Below are 19705 nucleotides of genomic sequence, written 5' to 3' on the forward strand. Positions count from 1 at the left end.
AATTCCTTGGTGATTGGAAAGATATTTCAGTGTTTTAGAATATGGCTAAATACATGATGTATTGGACCGTGTTTCAAGTACCTGAAAAATTTCTCATAAGATTGCACCTCCCGGTCAAAACCCTAAAAATTGGAGTTTGACTTTAACCTGTCAATTTATTTGCCCCATTGCTTGCCACTCAACCCAAGAGACTTTGGGCCGACCCTAAGATCGAGTGCAGGCTCGGTATTAGAAGCCCGATAATAACCTTATTTTTTTAAGTCATGCGTGCCATTGTTGGTCTCCCAAACCCAATGCATCATGAACCACAAACCTATGGTGGAACAAATGAGATGGCCTAGACAAGCAAAATTGGCAATTGGCAAAAAGAAGACTGATAATAGGTTTTGGGACCGAAAATATTATTGGGTAGGGCCGTCCGTGTCACGTTATCTATCTGTTTAAGGCACACACAAAGAGGCTTTCTGCATTAGAGCAACTCCACCGGGACTAATAGCCCGATGGACTGGCGATTCTTTTTACCCAATAGCCCCAGCTCCTTGCTCCAGCCCATGCGGGCGATTGGGCTGAGGGCGGCCCGAGTGAGAGGCCCGACTCGAATCGGTGGCTCGAGAGCTCGAGGCCAAATGATGCATGGTTGACGTCAACCACGTTATAAAAAAATTTGCATCAGGCGCATGTCGCAAACGTGCGTGTGGGGGCCTGTCACCAACAACTTTTCAATCGGTGGGGCCCGCGGTGCAGACAGCTGAAATGTTACTGTTGGTGGGCCATATGGCACGTTCTCATCCGTTGGATTTCAACAGTTACTTTTTTTGGACCATTGGATTTCCAATGGTCAAAAAAATTTCAAACGTTCCGCAATATCAGCCGTTGGATTTAAGATCAATGGTCCACGTTATTCACCTTTAAAAATTAAAAAAAAATTCACATTAAAAAATTCATATATGTTACGTTGTGCCACGTGGCACAATCTGGAGGGTTGGATTTTTTTTAATGCAATGGTAGAAATTAATTAAGTTAATAAAAAATGTTAAAACTTAATTAAAAAATCCGAATTTTCTTTTTAAAATTAAAAAAAAATAGTTGATTTTACTTTTCTATAAATACCTTCTCATTATCTTCTACCTTACACCACAATTTCATATTTTCTCAAATACTTCAACCACATTCCAATCTTTCTCTCAAAGTTTCAATCCAATTGGTTTCCAACAAAATGACTAATGATGCAGGTACGAATTGGACGCTTATCGAAGATGTTACGTTGTGTTCTTACTGGGTTGAAGTTACTCATGATTCGATTACGGGTAATGAGATGTAGTTGCAAGAAATGTGGAGTTTTATTCATACCCTTTTTCTTGAGAAAATTGGTGGGAAAAAAAAACGAAAGAATCGATATTCAGTCGTTGGAGAATACTTAGCCAATCGTTTAGTCTTTGGAGAGATGCCTTGGCACAAGCTAGTAGTAATCTTCGAAGTGGGGAAAATTTAGCGGATCAAGTAACAATATATTATTTATTTGTTTGTACTATACCCAAATTTACATTAGCTACTTTGATTATAATTATTTCTTATCCCGCATTGTGTAGACACTTCAAGCACAAGCTTGGTGTAATGCCAAAACCAAAAACAAAAACAATCATTCACCAGGTGGGAATGTTGGAATATTGTCAAAGATTGTCCTAAATTCAGAGTTGTGCCTGTCTTTCCAGAAGTTGTCATGAACAACACCCCTCTACACTTTACGCCCGATCATGCTTTGCATGTTCATGAAACCAACACAAAAGAAATGCTGGAAACGCCCCCTGAACAAGGGTTGGGGACGACCTGTTATCCAATTGGGCCTCAAGGTAAGAAGGCTTCAAAGAGAAAAGGGAGTGCTTCCAATAATGATTATGCAAAATATACGGAAGAACTTGCTTGTCAAGTTGAATTGGCTTTGGCGTGGGAAATGGCTAAATTTGAGGCTGATAATGCTAGAGATGAGGCAAAAGCTGCAGCTGTTGAGAGATTATTTCAAGCTAATGAGAGAGAAAGAAAGCTACTTAGGCAAGAAATGGAAGAGTTTAAAGAAGAAAGAAGGGCTCAACAAGATCGTGACATTATGAAGGAGCTTGTAGATGCGATGTCTTCGAATTCTAAATATTTTTGGAATTTGGAGAAAGTGGACGTGGTGCGAATGAGGCGTGTAAGAGAAGCGAGAATAAGAGAAGATGATCTTAGCACCACAAGAGGAGATGGTCCTAGCACCACAAATTGGTTAGGTGATGATTTTCCATTCACGATGAACTAGGGAATTTGTTTTTAATTGGAGCCCATAATTTTCCAATCACTTTGGGTAGTAATTTCTTATTTATTGAATGGAGTACTTTATGTTGTTTCCAATTTATTGAATTTAGTACTTTATTTAAACTAAGAGTATATTTATTTAATTTGATAATTTATTTAAACTAAAAGAATCTTTATTCAAGGGACATAAACACACCAAATAAAATTACATAAACATACCAAATAAAATTACAAACACACTAAATAAAAAAAAACTCACTAAATGAACTTAAAAAAACACACCAAATAAAATTAAATAAACACACCAAATAAAAACAAACACACTAAATGAACTTAAGTTTCTTGAGCTTGTTTCAATTCCCACTGTTGCTTTATCAAGTCAATTTGTTGGGCATTGTGCATATATGGGTTTTGAAGTGAAGTATATCGTTGAATGAGCCTTTCATTGTAATGTCCATCCTTTTGGAATGACTCATGTTGCACGGGTTCTTCGGTGGTGTCATGCGCACAATATATTTATGTTCTGAAATTGTCACGCCCCGATCCCGACATACGTCCAGGATCGACATGTGACGCCACTCAAATACTCGTAATCTCACATACCCCGTCTCATAAATGTGGCAAATCTCAAGGAAATTTTCGTTTACCTTATGACTGCATCTAACCTCCTCGTTAGACTGCCAACGTACCCTCAAATAGGGATCAAGCCATTCGTAGTTCATTAACACAAAATCAGAGGTTTATCCCACTAAGTTCAGAAAGAAAACAAAGCATTTCTCAAACATTTATTATAACCTGATAACATGTAGTTCCTGGACTCAGGCTACATAAGCAACCCCCATGAAAACATGATTTCTCACCCATCTAACATATAAATCATTATGTATCATCATGATATCGCAATTCACAACATACATCATATTTAAGAACCGACGACACACAAAACCATTCTCTAGCCGCACTAATTAATTAATTTGATCAAAGTAATAACAATCATTCTCATATGTTTTAAATTCATACCTTATGAAATCATAATCGAATCATGAAAACTCCCGAAGGAGTCACCCGGACGTCCAACATATTTTCTAACTCAATTCATAAGACTCGAAACCATTGAAACAAATATATATAAAAACTAAGGCTAGAGTGACTTAGTTAGGCCAAGCCTACTTCTCTAAATAATGAGATTTTAGGCCACTCCACGAAAAACAATAACTTGGGTTCCGGACCATCGCTCAACGGAACTAAACCAAATATGATCACCTACAAAATGTACCAAGTACAATCAATCATCATCACCTCTAGAATGCGTATGGTCCCCCATCGTGGGTATACCAAGCAGGACCATCCATGTACCACCTCTACATGGTGCAATCTCATCATAACACATTGAACACAATGTTAGCATACATGCTATCGATTCCACATATCAACCAGCATCTAGTCAAATGGCGCACAACACAAGGAATTCCCTCAATTACTATTTCCACTAAAAATCTAATAAAGTACCTAACTCATCTTCTGACTTCCATCCCCATCTCATGCTAGGTAATAGTGCCAAGTTCAAATAGGTATTCAGTTGGCAAGCATATCCAAATAATTATCAAACAATATTTAATTCCCATAATTGCCATAATGTTCATCATAATTATCAATCACATTATTAAAAAGATAATTAAACACATATATCACAAACATCATCAGTACACAAGCCAAATCCTATTTAATAAGCATAGGTTATAAGTATGTAACATTCACATTTCAATAGAAATCACATTATAAAACCAACTCACATTTTCATACTAGTAAACATGCATAATATTTCTCAACTATGCAATCAACATCGTAAGGTTCTATGTCTATGTTTCGTAACCTTCTTTCTTTATCGTTTAATAACCAACCTAAAGTTAATGGTTTTTCAAAACACTACCTCTTCACTTCTACCACTACCCCTTTTCGACAAGTATAAGCCGCAATTATATACATATATATAGACACACATATATACATATATAAGAGAAGTTGGTTCGTTTACCATTGATTTGAATATAAATACTCGTAAAAAAACAAAACTCTTAAACCCCAACCAAACACACTGAAATAATCACAAAATTAACAAGGATGTTATTTCAACTAGAATTCCCTTCTAGGTCTAGATGCTTGGTAACGAAAGAAGCATTTCATAAATCAAATGTTACATATCAGAAAATTCAATTTTTCCCAAAAATTTCCAAATTTCACAAGAATGAAGATATCAACAAGTAGAGTAAACTTTATACCTGCGGCCAAGACCAATTTGGCCGTAAAACACCCCAAACTGGCCACGAACCGCCGGAACCCAAAGATGGGTGCTCTTCAATTCGACTTCCTCGGTATCCCAACGCCCCTACAACCTATTGGGTCTTGATCCTGGGTCCAAGGGGAGTTGACTAAGGGTGGTGATGGGTGGTGAAACTCACCGGAACGGTGGAATCGCCGTCAAAACTCCATAGGTCACCCACATGATTTTTACATGGTTTTGGACCCAAAACCTTTCAATCCTAGGCGAAAAAGGTAGAAGGGAGGTAGTGGAAGAGATTGCAGGTAGTTAATGGTGGTGGTTCAACGGAAAAGATAGCGAAAATCGCCGGAATTTGCTTGGGGTGGGACGCGGGTGTACGGACGGGAAAGGGAGATCTCTTTCTTCCTTTCTTTTCTTTTCCCCCCCTTTTTCCTCTTAAAATGCCGGTCCCCCATCCCAAAAAGGGTTTTGGCCACTTATACTCCTAAGTGGAAATTATAATAATTTCCACAATCTATAGTTTCACAACTTCAAACGTCCATAACTATACCGTTATAATTCGGACTTGCAAACGGCTTTCGCCTATGCGCTCGTGGCTTCGAGACCTATTCGAAAACGTTACTTGTGACCTCGAAAGGTCAACGAGTAAATAATAATTTTCCAAACTTCACCCTTCATACCTAGTTTAATTGAAATCTAATTTCAAATAAATTAATATAATTTCTCAAAAATAATATAAAATCTCAATAATACAAATACATAGATTATAACAGTGAAATTCGGGAACGGGATTTCATAGAAATTGTTCATCATGTTTGGCTCATATTCATCAACAACATCATAATCGTACTCATTTTCAACAATCATGTTGTGAAGAATGATGCATGTCATCATGATGGATCGAAGTAACTCTAAATCAAACATTCTGGCAACATCCCTGACAATCACCCAAAGAGCTTGGAGGATACCAAAACAACGCTCCACATCATTCCTACACCCCTCTTAACAACTTGTAAAGTGTTTTTCCTTTGCACTTCGCGGACGTGGCACTGTTTTGACAAATGATGACCACCTTGAGTAAATGTCGTCTGCTAAGTAGTATGACCCATGGTACTTATGTCTGTTGACCCAATATGTGACTCTTAGTGTTTTTCCTTGCAGGACATCGTTGAACACTGGGAATTGGGTAAAGACATTGAGGTCATTTTGAGCTTCCGGAACACCAAAAAAAGTATGACAAATCCATGTATCAAATGATGCCACTGCCTCCAAAATGATACTTTTTGTTCATTTTTTATCTCCATAAGCTCATTGTCATGCACTTGGACAATTTTTCCAGGTCTTGTGCATATAGTGGATGCTTCCAATCATCCTAGGAAAACTTCGCATCTTGCCCTTCTTCAGAAGCCTTTGCAAGTCCATCTCAGTAGGTCTTCGGAGATACTCTGTGGTGTAGATAGATTCGACTGCCGAGCAAAACCTTTTCAGGGACTCAAGAATGATTGATTTTCCCATCCTCGCTATCTCATCCACTTGGTTTGCAGATACTCCATATGCAAACATCCGCAAGGCAGCAATAATTTTTTGCTCAGGAAAGAGACCCATAACACCAAAAACATCATTCTTTTGCATAAAGTAAGAATCATGGTTGCAATAGCAATTATGATTTTGTTGAACAAATGTCGTTCCATTCTAAAACGACGTCTAAAGTATGTATTAGGGAATGCACTATTACGAACAAAATAATCGTCCAAGAGATCCGTACCTCGTCGTTGCCTGCTTGTATCAATGTTTGTGGAATGGCTGGGCCTAGAGATTTGAGCCACATCTTGGATGACTTGACGGGAATGTAAGACTCTTTGGCTTCTTGCTTCGTCATTTCTCCTTCCACGCTCCTCATCCTCTTCTTATTCCATCTCATTTTTACCCATCTGGAGATTGAACATTTCTTCTCATTGCTTAAACAATTCTTTCTCTTGCTCATCGATTTCCCACAACATCCTTGAAGAAGACATTGTAAGAAGGAAGCAGAAACTATGAATAATGATAGAAATTTTGATTTTGGTGTGTGATTTTTTAGGATGGATGGTGGGTTATAAGGAGGAAAAAGAAAGGATTAGGTTATAGATAATGCCACATGGCATGCCGTCGTTCGTTAAAAATCTGATCGAAATCTATCCTTAACGATTCTGAAAAGGTAACGACATGTGGCACGACAGCATTGGATAAAAATCTTATCGAAATCTATCACCAAAAATTGTCTTTTCGGATAATGACACGTGGCACAACAAGAATGATTAAAAATCTTATCCGAAATTACAAATAAAATTATTTTGTATTATTTTATAAAATAAAAAATACTAATATTTTATTACATATTGCCATGACTATTCAGTTTAGGGGTGGAGATGCAAAAGGCAGTTACTGTTCATTAAAGGCAGTTGTTGTTCACTAGAGGGGATTGAATATGAAGTTGCCCTAGGGGGCCTTTGTCACGTTGGAGTTGCTCGTAGGATCTCACACGAGCCCATTTTTGTGGACTTGAATTTAGGGGGTTTTCGTATGACTTATACTATGTTTCGATGAGGAAAATAAACTTGAAATTTGGATAAAAGTTAGAATTTATAAATTGACATGCCCCAATTCCCTTGTTTGGATTCGTTAAAGTTAGAATTTATAAATGGGTGAGAAATCATGTTTTCATGGGGGTTGCTTATGTTTCCGTATTCAATTCCATTGTTCTTTTAGATTAACCAAACAAGAAAATTCACAAATTCTAGAAAATAAAATCTCGTCGTTTCAATTTTTGTTATTTTAAAGTTCCTTAATAATGTTAAATTTCTTCATCCAAATATAATGTTATGTATATCTTGAGTAGATAGATAATGCGACACAGACTCGAATTTAATTATGTCGGTAATGATTTTGTCAAACCGGAAATTGGTTCTATTAAGACGGTTTGGTTTTGTTCAGTTTGAAAGACCAAGTCTTCTCAATGAAGGAGGAACTGTATCCCCAATAAATGCAGGGGAACCAAACTTCCCTAAATTGGTCTTAGGACAAGGAAGGAGAGCATTTGCCGGCCCAATCCTGCCATGTTTAGCTAGCGAGCGTTGTGTACCCACATATATGTTCCAAAGTTAATTCTATTTGTATCCTATACATTTTTCATACCCAGAATGGTCCAAAAAATTATGAGTTAAATCTTGCATATAGAAATTTAGAGCTTGTTTGAATGTACTTTTAAAATGACTGAAAACGTTCTTGGTGAAAATATTTTTAGAACCAATCATTAATAAAGATGCAAGTAGATTCTGGAAAAACACTTAAACTACTTCCTGGAAGAAGCACATAATTGGTACTTCTTGCAGAAAACATTTTAAGTGATTTTGAAACCCAAAATATTTTCTTTAAAAACGCTTTCAGCTATTTTAAAAGCACATCCAAACGAGCTATTAATATTCTTTGCAACGCTTCTTTTTTTAAACAAAATTTATTATTATTAAGGCAAGAGAGAAGAGTTCAAAACTATTACAATAATTTAATGAATTGAGAGTTGTGAACTCGAAATGTATAAGTAAAAACCTAACGTCTTATCTACTAAAATATTAGACCACATGTATTTTTTTATAACGGTTAACTTGGTACGTAGCATTATAATTAAACTCAGTAAAAGTGAACAATTTGGGAACTTGAGTTTAGATGGAAAACCTTGTTCATTGGTGATCATGATTCATGCATGTGAGCATCTTCAGACTGGCAGTAAACGTGGACAGAGGAGGCCTAAAACCTTAATTGCAAATATTTAGCCCACCAACTCTGCAAATCTGCAGTAAAAACAATTGGACGCTAATTAATGCATGCATCGATTCATGGTGTGTTGGCTAATTTTGAACCATGGACCATACTTCATATGGATCATCAAATGCAAAATTTAATCTCTCCTCGGGCATGCAGCAGAAGATGCAGAACTAGAGAATTAAATAGCGTCACCTCCTACTTGTAGTGCCATACTGTCATTCAATGACAAAAAATAGTCCACTTCTGTTTGCCATGGCATACCTAGAATCTTAAGTCGAGAGTTACAGTCATCGAAGATCAAACTTGAATTAGAAGTTAATCACAACCACGTACGTATTAACTGAATCAACCCTTTAATCATGCATTGTATTGCGGCATTCTTTTCTTCCTAATTAATAATTATATGCAAATATTTGCCTAAAGTATTACATTGTAGCTGCATGTTTTGGAATCAATGATATAAAGTATTACTCGGTCTGCCACGCTGCTCATACTATAAGCATTGCACTGCAACAGTGACCGTCGACCGATATTGATGGTGGAATATTTCGGGCGGTAGCGTGGAAGACCCGCCACGAAGCCGCTACTATCTTTGGTGGCGGTGTAGTAATACGTATTTATTCCACTTCAAATATAATACAAGACTCATGATCTCATTTATATTTTAGGTATGACTTGCAATGTACTAGGACTCGGTCTCATAACTTCCATACTAAAATATTTTCAAAAGAGTAATGCTATTTATACCATATTAGGTGGTATCTGATATGGACAACTATATTATTTGAAAATTTTGCAAAATCCAAGGAAATGAAGGAGAAAGACTTATCGTATATCACAATCATCATTTAATTAACTAGTTTTTCTTAATTACTAGTTTATTAAATAGAGAGTTTTAACGAAAAGCCCGCGGTACTGTTCACTTTAACGAAAAACCATATTTTTACACTAAAAAGTCAAACCTAGTACTATTCACTTTACTCTTTATTTTGTTCTTATCGTTAAAACTCAAAGTTTTCAAGCCATTTTCATTAGTTTTCCTTATTAAATAATGAACTAAATTTAAAAATCTGATTAAATCAAATGATGTGGCTGTCCACATCAAATGCTATCTAAAATAGTATGAAAATATAGTACAAAAACATAGAATGAATAACATTACTCCTCTAAAAAAAATGTAATATAAAATGGTTTTTGAATCATAAAATGTGCAGTTTGTTATATTTTTCTAGGGGTTGGAGTGGAAGCTAACTAAGATTCTGGGATGCTGGTTGAAGGTCAATCGCGCACCAAATTTGAGATGAGGTGAGTCAACCCCATTGACTGACAGAAGATGGGACCTTAATGTTTGTTAGGTCATCTCGGCTAAAGTCGCATTTAGCCCTAAGTTGACAAAATCAATCTCCAACCAAAACGTTAAAGGAAAGCGAATACAAGAACATGCTAAATTTTGACCTACTGCATACTAAGTAAATAATGAGAAAAAGAAAAATCTAATTGTGTAGCGTATCTGGACTTACTTAAGTTGACTAAATCAGTGTATTTTTTTCTTTGTATAGAAGTTCAAATACTACTTAAATGTAATTTAGATTAGATTAAGATACCATCAAATAAAAAAACTACCTTGTGTTTTTCTAGCCATGTGTAAAGCTACAAAGAAAGTGCGTTTAGCAACAGATTGGCTCCCATCATAGTTAAAACTGCCTTAGTGCAATTGATGACCGTTGGTGCTAACAAAGTCAAAGACTCTTGAGAAAATTATAGAATACATCAATGCACGACATACATTACCGAAATTAAAAACTAAATTTTCAATAATTATTTTAAGAATTTAATAAACGAAAACAGTCAATTTCGTCATTAATTTTGTGGACAGTACAACTTTAAATTCATTTTTTTAAATAATAATCATATATTTATTTAATCCACATTTATAAATATCACTTTCCTTTCCATCACGCAATTTTCTGTAGCCAGAATTGAAAAAGATACAAAACCAGAAGAACCCAACGAAATTCCACTTTTACCCTTCATATTTTTGAAATGCATCAGAGTTCTCAAAGGCCACTTCACCGTGTTATTATATCAACACATAAGGGTATTTATGGTATTTCAACACAATGATTTCTCTATTGCACCCAAAGAATGGCTTGCAGAGTTGGCAATGTCGCCTCTCCCTTTCTCATTCCAAACGACACAAACACTCGCACTCACAAATCAGTCTCTCTCTCTTTGTCTGTCTGTCTCTCTCTCTCTCTCGCCCTCGGCAGTTAACCTGCTTCAATTCAATCTCACCACCTACTCTCTCTCCTCTCCCTCTCTCTCTCTCTCTCTCTCTCTCTCTCTCTCTCTCCAATTCCATTCCTTCATTCATTGCAATTTGCGTGTTATTTGAAAAGCTTCAAGCCTGCTTGGTTGCTATGAAAACATTTCCTCGGATTTTCTGAGAGCAAGAGAACATCAGCTGGAAGAGTAATTAAGCGAGAGATGCCGCTGGTGAGGTTTCAGGTGCGGAACGAGTACAGCTTGGGGCAGCCTCAGCTGTACAAGGAGGTGAACAGAGAAGATCCCAAAGCTGTGCTCGACGGCGTCGCCGTCTCCGGCCTCGTCGGGATCTTGCGCCAGTTGGGTGATCTTGCCGAGTAAGTTTGCCCCTTCCTTTGCTCCAATTTTACTCAGGCAGTTCATTTCTCACCACCCTTTTGCATTTTCTTCCATTTTCTGTGTATTTTTGTATCTGGGTTCAGCTCATTCAATCTAAAGTTTACTTCTTTTGGCGTTGAAGTTCTGTTGAAGTAATGCAATTTGGTAACTTTTATAATTTAGCAAATTGGGTTTTGCGTAATGGTTATTATTTTTTGAAAATAGCTGACAAATCATTGGTAATTACGTGTTCTTTTGGATTAGTTGTGGGATTATATATTACAAGTCGTAAAGTTGGTTTTTCTTCTTCTTTCTGCGTTATATGGGGATTGGCATGAATTATCACCTTCGCAAGGCCATTGAGTGTTTTGAAAATGCTCTGGATCCTGAATCTTTACAGGTTTCTTTGATTTTGGTGTTTTTATCACTGCAAAATATGGTAGCCTTGTGTTACAGCTATTTTCAGCGTAATGTCATTTTGGGGTGCTACCTATGAAGCACGGATGCTTTAGTTTGGTCGCGTTTCCCTATACTTCATCGGATACGATACTCGTCCAATACTCCCGGATACTCGCCGCTTATGAGTTTTCGGCTGTTAAGATACCGTTACACTTTCAAATGAGAAATTAAGAGGAGAACATTAATAGGAAACAAAGATTTAGTTGAAAGTTGATGAATACAATGAGCTTGCCTCTAATGGAAACAAGGAATATAACTCTCACACTTGAATGAACTTGAATTTGGATGTTTTCAGGTTAAGAATATGTTCTAAATTATATATTTTTACTGTCGTCTCTATGACGTATCATATCCTAGTTTTAGAGATTTTACGTAACGCTGTCGTATCATAGGGTGCTAGTAGATTTCTCGCTAGCTCTTGTTAGTAAAATGGAATGATTTATCATGGTAATGGAAACTTAGTTACCTGTTACAATTGAACTTTACTTTGGCCTGTTTGGGTACATTTGGATGCTGTGAGATTGAGTTTCATATCATTTAGGGTAGTGGGCCGGTATTTCAGTTCTTTTCAAGCGAAAATGGCACTAACTGCAATAAGATCCTTTCCTTCTTATGTTTTATTAACATTGGCAACAAGAGACTGAATAAGTTTAAACTTAATTTGCCCCCAGATATGAAATTGCTTGAAAGTTATTTGTTGGGTGGAGATTCCTATCTCCTGTGCTTAGTGGAAGTTCCTCAGGTTGGTGAAAGGCCAAAATGTGAATTTTGGATCTTCGGTATAGGCTATCAAGTCTGAAATGTATAACGCAATAGGTTGAACCTAGTGATTATTCTGTTATAATTTATAACAACTGTTTGTATACATATAATAGTAAACGGTACTAACTTAGAAAGTAACTTAAAACATGTAGGTTTGCAGCAGAGGTCTTTCATGGCTTGCAAGAGCAAGTGATGACTACAGCTTCTAGAAGCCATAAACTGATGGTTCGTGTGCAACACATTGAAGCTGCAGTTCCTCCCCTCGAGAAGGCTGTACTTGCTCAAACAAGCCACATACATTTTGCTTACACCAGTGGTATGGCTTTTGTTTCTCACCTTTATGTCTGTATATCATATGCCAGCTATTAACAACTATCAGCAGATGTCGTTCACTCTTGTGTAAACTGCTCGGAACTTTTGTTAAATAAGCTGCAGGTTCTCATAAAATTCAATACTGGTGATGTAATACCTTATTTTATGATGTAAAAAAGGAATTATCTATGGTTAGTTTTAGCTACCACTATCATTCGTTACATATTTTTGTATAGGTTTGTTTTTGCAAACCATTTAAGAACTAGATATTGAAGCCGAAATCCTTAAAGGAAAGTCTAGGAAGATAGAATTATATGTCAATTCATAATCCGTGCAAGTATTCTTTTATTGTTTTGTAAACAAGAGAACTGCAATTTTCTTAGAAGTGGGTTATTTTTTTCCATATACAATCTTACGTTTAAAATATCTTGGAAACCTTGGATAACACTACTTACTGACCATAGCGGCAAATCTACACATATTCTGGGACAGCATTATATATACTCTGAATTTTGAGGGGATTACTTCAGTACAAACCTTTCATAATTGACCTTGTTTCATCTGTTCTTTATTGTGGATATTATTTTGTTATATACTCTATAGTCCTTATCCCATGAGTGTGACATCATTATCCTGATAATTGAATCATTAATAGAAAGCAGTTGCTTTGCAGGTATACAGTGGCATCCTCGTATTCGAAATGAGAAAAATCATTTCATCTACAATGACTTGCCTCGTTTTATAATGGATTCATATGAAGGATGTCGCGATCGTCCATGTTTGGATTTACTGGACAAGTATGATTGAAATCTTTTCTTTACCTATCTTTACCTTAATTGGCTTACATTTTGTGGTTAAATTTTTTTATTCACCTTAATTGGTGTACAAGTAGTGTGGTTAAATTTTTTTTATTCACCTTAATTGGTGTACAAGTGGTTTAAAATTTTATAGTAGCTGGTACATGATGGAATTATTTCCTTTACTGTTCAGATTTGATACTGGTGGCCCAGGATCTTGTTTGAAGAAATATTCAGATCCAACCTTTTTCAAAAAAGCATCTGCTATCCCTGATGAAGAAAATGTTGAAAAAATCCGAAGATCTAGGAAGGCTCAAAGAAGCAAGGTATGCACCAACCTTTTTCAACGGCTTCATGTGCATCCAAGTTATCACTGTCAGAAGTGGCTATTTAATAGGGTATCAAAGAATGCCCAAAGCATAAGTTGCAACCTATTGCCAACCCATCTTGACCGGTTTCTATTAGGTTTGGTTTTGGGTTTTGAAAAGTCACAACGTGTAATCTCCGGTCGGTTCTGACTGGAGCCCAACCTAAACCATCCCAAATCTTGCCCACTCTTAGACATTAGTGCTTCATCCCAAGCAGAGAATCTGTATTTCTTATTTGAACGAACTTTGCTTATATGCAATATTGTGGATGAGTCTGGCTCCAAAGTTTTCTTAAGACAGATAGATGCAAGCATATTTTATCATTGTTAAGATAGTGAAGTGCAATGGCCTCTCACATCAATTTCTTCTTGATCAGAGTTTGATTTTCTGCTATCTGTAATCTGTATGTAATGTTTTGTTGGATTATTCTATCTTCTAAGTACCTCAATGGTTCTGTGACTTGGGATTTTTCTAATTAAAATGTTGAAATGGACAGAAGAAAAGAGGATCACAACGTAAAGGAGATGTATTGCGTGGTGCATCAGCATCTAATCGCAGTAGCAGGTATCCTATATGTTTACACACACATATGCATAATAGAGGAAGTCTCTAATTAATGCATAAATCTATAAGTAACAAGTGGCTCCCATCTTTGACTAAATGGAACTAAATACTTATGATGTCTGACCATGCAGAATGCGATATATTTCTCCTATTGTAAATGGGCAAAGCTCGTCTTCTCAAACTGCCTCCACAGCCGACGTGGCATTGAAATCTGACCTGGGGGACAATTCCACTTCTTTTGATTCAAGAACTGAGTCGGGATATATTGAGTATGCTGCCCATCCAAGTTCCTCCATGCAAGGCGAAGAACATGAATCCAAGGAATCACCTACTTCTAAATTGGTGCAACATGTTGATACTATTGATTCTGTCTCACCTGCTGATCCAACTGGATTTGTAGATGATAACTCTCCTGGAAGTTCATTACAGGACCAAGTTACCTCTGGTTCATCTTGTGTTAACTGGGATGAGAAAACAGAGATAGTGGATCCGAAATGTCAACAGAATGGTATAGATGAAACTACAGAGACGCATCCAACAAAAGATAACTTGGATGCACATGAAGCAGGAGCTGGTAACTTTAGAATTATTGAGCGAATGGATGCCCTCTTTGATGATGAAAACATTGTGGAATCAATCTCGAGCGGGAACCAGACTGATGAAATTGAAAGTGAACCAGACAATTTCATGGATGCGCTTAACATCATTGAATCAGAATCTGAAACCGATCTTGATTGTCAAACAAAACGAGAAGTGGAACATATTGCCTCTGTTGTCAACAATGAAGGACCATACTGTGTGCATGAGACTACACGCGATTGTTCGGACGATCAAACTCCAATTTTTGAATCTCATACTTCAACGTCTTACATTTCCTCCGAAGTAGAAATGCTGACAGATCTGCCAAACTCAGCCTCGTTAGAGAGTCCCATACATAAGCAGGTGCCTCAGATAGACAGGGAACCTTCTAATCCAAACCACGCTGTAGGCACCAATAGAGCTGACATTTTTTATGGTTCAAGGTTAGAATCTGTTAGTGGTGATTCAGTATCCTCTGGCTCCGGAACTACTAACTTGCAGGATAAGACCATAAGCAGTATATATATTCCTCAAGAATCTCCTGCTGACGTTTCCAGGAGCAGTTCAACATCTCCTTCCTCTGGAACCGCTAACGATCAGGACAAGACCATAAGCAGTTTATGTGAGGCTCAAGAATCTCCTGCTGACGATTCCAGGAATAACTCAACACCCTCTGTCTCTGGCTCTGGAACTACTAGTGTGAAGGATAAGATCACAAGCAGTTTATGTGAGTCTCAAGAATCCCCTGCCGACATTTACAGGAATAATTCAATAAATTTCTGGACAAATGGTGGCCTATTAGGACTTCAGCCATCAAAACCTCCTGATTTCAGCATGTCAAGTCCTATAAGTCAAGATTCTGCTAACAGAAATCACACTGAGACAGTTGATCTCTCAAATCATGCTTACAAGCATATAGTCGATGAGCTTGAAAGCAAAGATAGTCCGTTGGTTGAGAATGCTGGCAGTAATGATAAGGATTTGAGTTCTAAATGCTCCATATCATGCTCTGAGAATCAAGATGATGGCATCTCTTTCAAGAAAATACCTAACGGATTTTCACCCATTGAGTTGTATCCAAAACTTCGTAATATTGGTGATTCTCATACGATAGAACCTGGGACTGTGTTGCCAGTTGCTCCGTCCACTTCCAATGAAGCGAATCAGGAGAAAGAGGAAAACTCTTCTTGGGTTTTTGGGCTTGGCCGTAGGTTACTTGTGAATGATTTTGGTCGAAAAATTGCACATGTCCATGATGACGGATCTGAGCCTACTAGTTATTCAGATGCTGGTGTACTGGACCAGAGAAATGAGCAGCAGAGAGTAGAGTACCAAGCATTTCCTGAGACATCCGTCAGAGAGCCATTTGAGGATGGAATTGGTGTTGATTCATCTCCTTCTTCACCACCACTTGAATATATGAAAATATCTTTCCATCCCGTAGATGGCATTGAAACTTCCATACTCAAACTGAAATTATCTGATGGAAATCAAAGCCATGAAAGTGCAAGAGACATGTTTCAGTCATTTCAGTTGATCCCAGAACCTGCTGTTCCTCTGCATGAATTTGTTTCTGATTCTGACGATGATACATTCTGTAGATCATCTGCATATATATCAGATGATTGTCATAGCCATCTCTCTGAATCGAATTCTGAACAATGGGAATCTGGTGAAACTCTAGAAAGAAATAACCATGAACTATATGATGGTTTATGTGGAATCTCATCAGAGGAACTATACGATGGTTTTTGTGGAATCTCATCAGAGGAACATATATCCACCTCCCCAGTACTAGACGGAATATCCCATAATGCCACTTATGGTGATGGTGGAAGTAAAAGTGTGCACACTGAGAATGGTCTGGAACATTCTCTCTCTGATCCTCTACTTGATCTTCCAAGTTTCGATGCTTTAGAACCTGTACTTCAGCAAGAAGCAAAAGATGATTCAGGTCCAAAGGATCTCCCTGGTTTGAGATGTTCAGAGGATTATACACCAGGATCACCACCTCTCCCTCCAGTGGAATGGCATGCTTCAAAACCATCCTTGAATGTTACAGAAGAAAAATGTGTATTCAAAGGTTTTAGACATGCATTAAATGCAGAACTTTTGGGGTCTGTCACCCTCCAGCAACCTAAGCCAGCACCAATACAGCAACAACAAATGAATGAGGATTCCATTAAACCGCAAGACAAGGTATCATGTATTTTAGTTCAATCCTATTATTTTAAGGCATGACAGGTATTCAAATAGGAATAGTGGCGACTGGCGAGTTGAAACTCAGTAAGGACATATTATCAAATTCTTCTTGCTGCAGCAGGACCACCACGTGAATGGACAGAAAGATGCTGATCAGGATCTAAATGGCAAAGGGATAGACGAAAAAGAAGATTTCCTGCAACAAATTAGAACAAAGGTGAGTCACCATTTTTTCTTGTCATTTGCCTGCTTTCCAAGTAAAAGTCACTTTGTGTTTGTACTGGAGCGTTTCATATTCGTATGTGAAATGTGCATCAACATTGCCAAATCGAGATTTTTCTCATCTCTTCTGCTGCTGCAGATCCATAGCTCTATTTACTTAGAACATGCCTGGTTGTACTAAATCTTGATAGATTGATTTCATCTTGTAGTAAAGCTTTACTTTCATCTGTTGCGACCTTGCAAACTAGACTAGAGTAGATTAAGCAACAAAGAAACTATTGCTAACTTCGTGCTCGTTTCTTGTTATGTCCTTCCAGTCATTCAACCTGAGACGCACAGTGCCAGCAAAGGCAGCCGCCACACCAGCACCTGCCGCCAATGTCAAAGTCACCGCAATTTTGGAGAAAGCAAACGCCATTCGCCAGGTTCCCCATTCCCCTGTACCTCTTTTCTTTCCTTTGCCTTTTGTCCATTCTCATTATTTGCATCACAGCAACCAAGTTGACATTTTATCAAAACTTATCAGGCTGTTGGGAGCGATGACGATACCTGGAGTGACACTTGATTCAACCGCGGTTTATGCCATCCCAGGAGAAGCAATCCACAAACTTGGCCGAGGCTGTGTTAAATATGTGTGAATAATTTCAGTTTCTTTGTGTAATTAGGTGTAGGGGCCAACGCCAATCTTGTATCCATCCAGTGAAGTATTTTGATTGATTCCTTCAGGTAGAAAGATGAGATAAGTTGTTGTCCGGTTGAGAGTACATGATCATCTTTACATATTTGAGGCAATCGTTTATACAAAATGCCATAAATGCCTGAATACATACATCGATCTATTCTTCTTGTACTGATTTTATTTTGAGAAGGCTTTTTATCCAAAGCGGTTCGTAAGGTGGTATAATTTTTCACTCCGTCCTGAAATTAAAATCGATAGGAGTGGTTATTGAGTTTGTCCGTCGTCAAACTTTTTGGTTATTATGTAAAAAAACTTGGTAACTAAGGATAAAATGACAAAATATTCTCAATTTTTGTCAAATCATTATATTAATTTATTAAATTAAGGGTATTTTTGTCATTTTGGTTTTTATTTGATAGAAAATTTTCGTTGCTGAACCAAAATGATTGATGATAGACAAACTCATAGACCACTTTATTGATTTTAAATCTTATGAACTAAAGTAAGGAGTTATGCTAATCTGAATTGACAGAATTTTCACAGAAACACCAAAATGATTTATTGTAGAAGAACTCATGATCATTTTTATCAATTTTTATTGTCAAAAATCAAAGTAACAAGTTATATTAATCTTACAAATCATTTTAGCTAAAAAGTTTATGTTATTGCCATGGGAACTTACATGGTATGTGGACAATAAATACATTTTCTAAAGAAAAATCCTAATTTTCTAGCTGGCATTGCAGCCAACCGGCACACTGAATTCAATATTTAGTATATAAATAAATAACGAACAGAAGACATTTTTTTTTATCATTGATTAAAGCAACTTGCTTACGGATTAAAAACGTGCTTACGAATTAAAAAACCCTAACAACAAAGCAACGAGCTATGCTTAATGCTAATCTTTCCAACTCATCCTAGATTAGCTATATTTTAAAAGATATAACAAGAAGGGATATGTGATTAGACATTAGAGGACATCTCTCTTCCCTTAAAGAGTGACAGATGTGCGATGACGAATTAACTAAAGTAATTAAACGTGACTCAATGGGACATGTAAGAGAGGAACTCGAGTAGTGTTGTCTGACTAAGACAGGATTTGACACAAAACACATAGAATATCTTGTATTTCTATGAGAAGTGTTTTATGTATGACGTGGTCGGACAACCCTATTCAAAAAGGTAAAGAAGGTAAATTGGAACTAATTAATGGAAGGGTTCCTAATGCCAAACGTGGGGAGTAATTTTTGGCTTCCAAAGTAATTGCTTGTATGTGGAAATAAAAAATTACTCCCATGTAATCAAGCCACAAAACGCCTAAACATGAGAAAGTGGGGTACTATAACCAAGCAACCTAATACCCACTACACAGAACACGAAGAAATAGGAGAGTGGGACTTGGAGTTTAAGACTTCAATGCTTATATAAAGGTCAATTATCTCACTACAAGGAGATGAAAAATGTATGAAGTTATTCTGAAATTCTCCTGCAAATATCGACGCTCAATAACTTGAGCGTCGTAGTGTTTTCTTACAAGTACTCACTCGTTCCCTTGCTCTCTCGTTGATGGCAAGTGAAGATGGTGTCATGTTATTTCGCAACAGAATTACAAGGTTACTTGTTGGAGAATTTAAAGGACGAATTTTTCTGCTCCAACACTGTCAAATACAAATTACGTTGGACTAATTAATGGAAGGGATTTTATCATGAATGGTCTCTGAAATTGTATAACTCCTCATTTTAG

At 37.0% G+C, this 19705-nt stretch overlaps 1 protein-coding gene across 2 annotated transcripts; it reads left to right on the forward strand.

Moving 5' to 3' along the window:
* The first annotated feature begins 10699 nt into the window (after positions 1 to 10699).
* LOC137728689 (protein SCAR3-like) lies at positions 10700 to 18144 on the forward strand. Of its 2 annotated transcripts, none has more exons than XM_068467429.1 (9): positions 10700 to 11013; positions 12388 to 12551; positions 13221 to 13344; positions 13538 to 13670; positions 14209 to 14276; positions 14408 to 17054; positions 17176 to 17274; positions 17597 to 17704; positions 17806 to 18144. In XM_068467429.1, the coding sequence occupies exons 1-9, from the start codon at positions 10859 to 10861 to the stop codon at positions 17842 to 17844; spliced, it is 3537 nt and encodes a 1178-aa protein (XP_068323530.1). In that variant the 5' UTR covers positions 10700 to 10858; the 3' UTR covers positions 17845 to 18144. The 2 variants fall into 2 exon arrangements, with proteins under 2 accessions (XP_068323530.1, XP_068323531.1); XM_068467430.1 differs by having other exon boundaries at positions 17179 to 17274.
* Positions 18145 to 19705: the final 1561 nt, after the last annotated feature.

Source organism: Pyrus communis, chromosome 3 (genome assembly GCF_963583255.1).
Source record: "Pyrus communis chromosome 3, drPyrComm1.1, whole genome shotgun sequence".
Taxonomy (NCBI): domain Eukaryota; kingdom Viridiplantae; phylum Streptophyta; class Magnoliopsida; order Rosales; family Rosaceae; genus Pyrus; species Pyrus communis.

Coding starts and splice junctions, on each gene's coding strand:
- LOC137728689 (XM_068467429.1), top strand. CDS start 10,859: ATGCCGCTGGTGAGGTTTCAGGTGCGGAACGAGTACAGCTTGGGGCAG. Junction 12,552..13,220: donor ACATTTTGCTTACACCAGTG/GTATGGCTTTTG, acceptor GTTGCTTTGCAG/GTATACAGTGGCATCCTCGT. Junction 13,671..14,208: donor GGAAGGCTCAAAGAAGCAAG/GTATGCACCAAC, acceptor TGAAATGGACAG/AAGAAAAGAGGATCACAACG.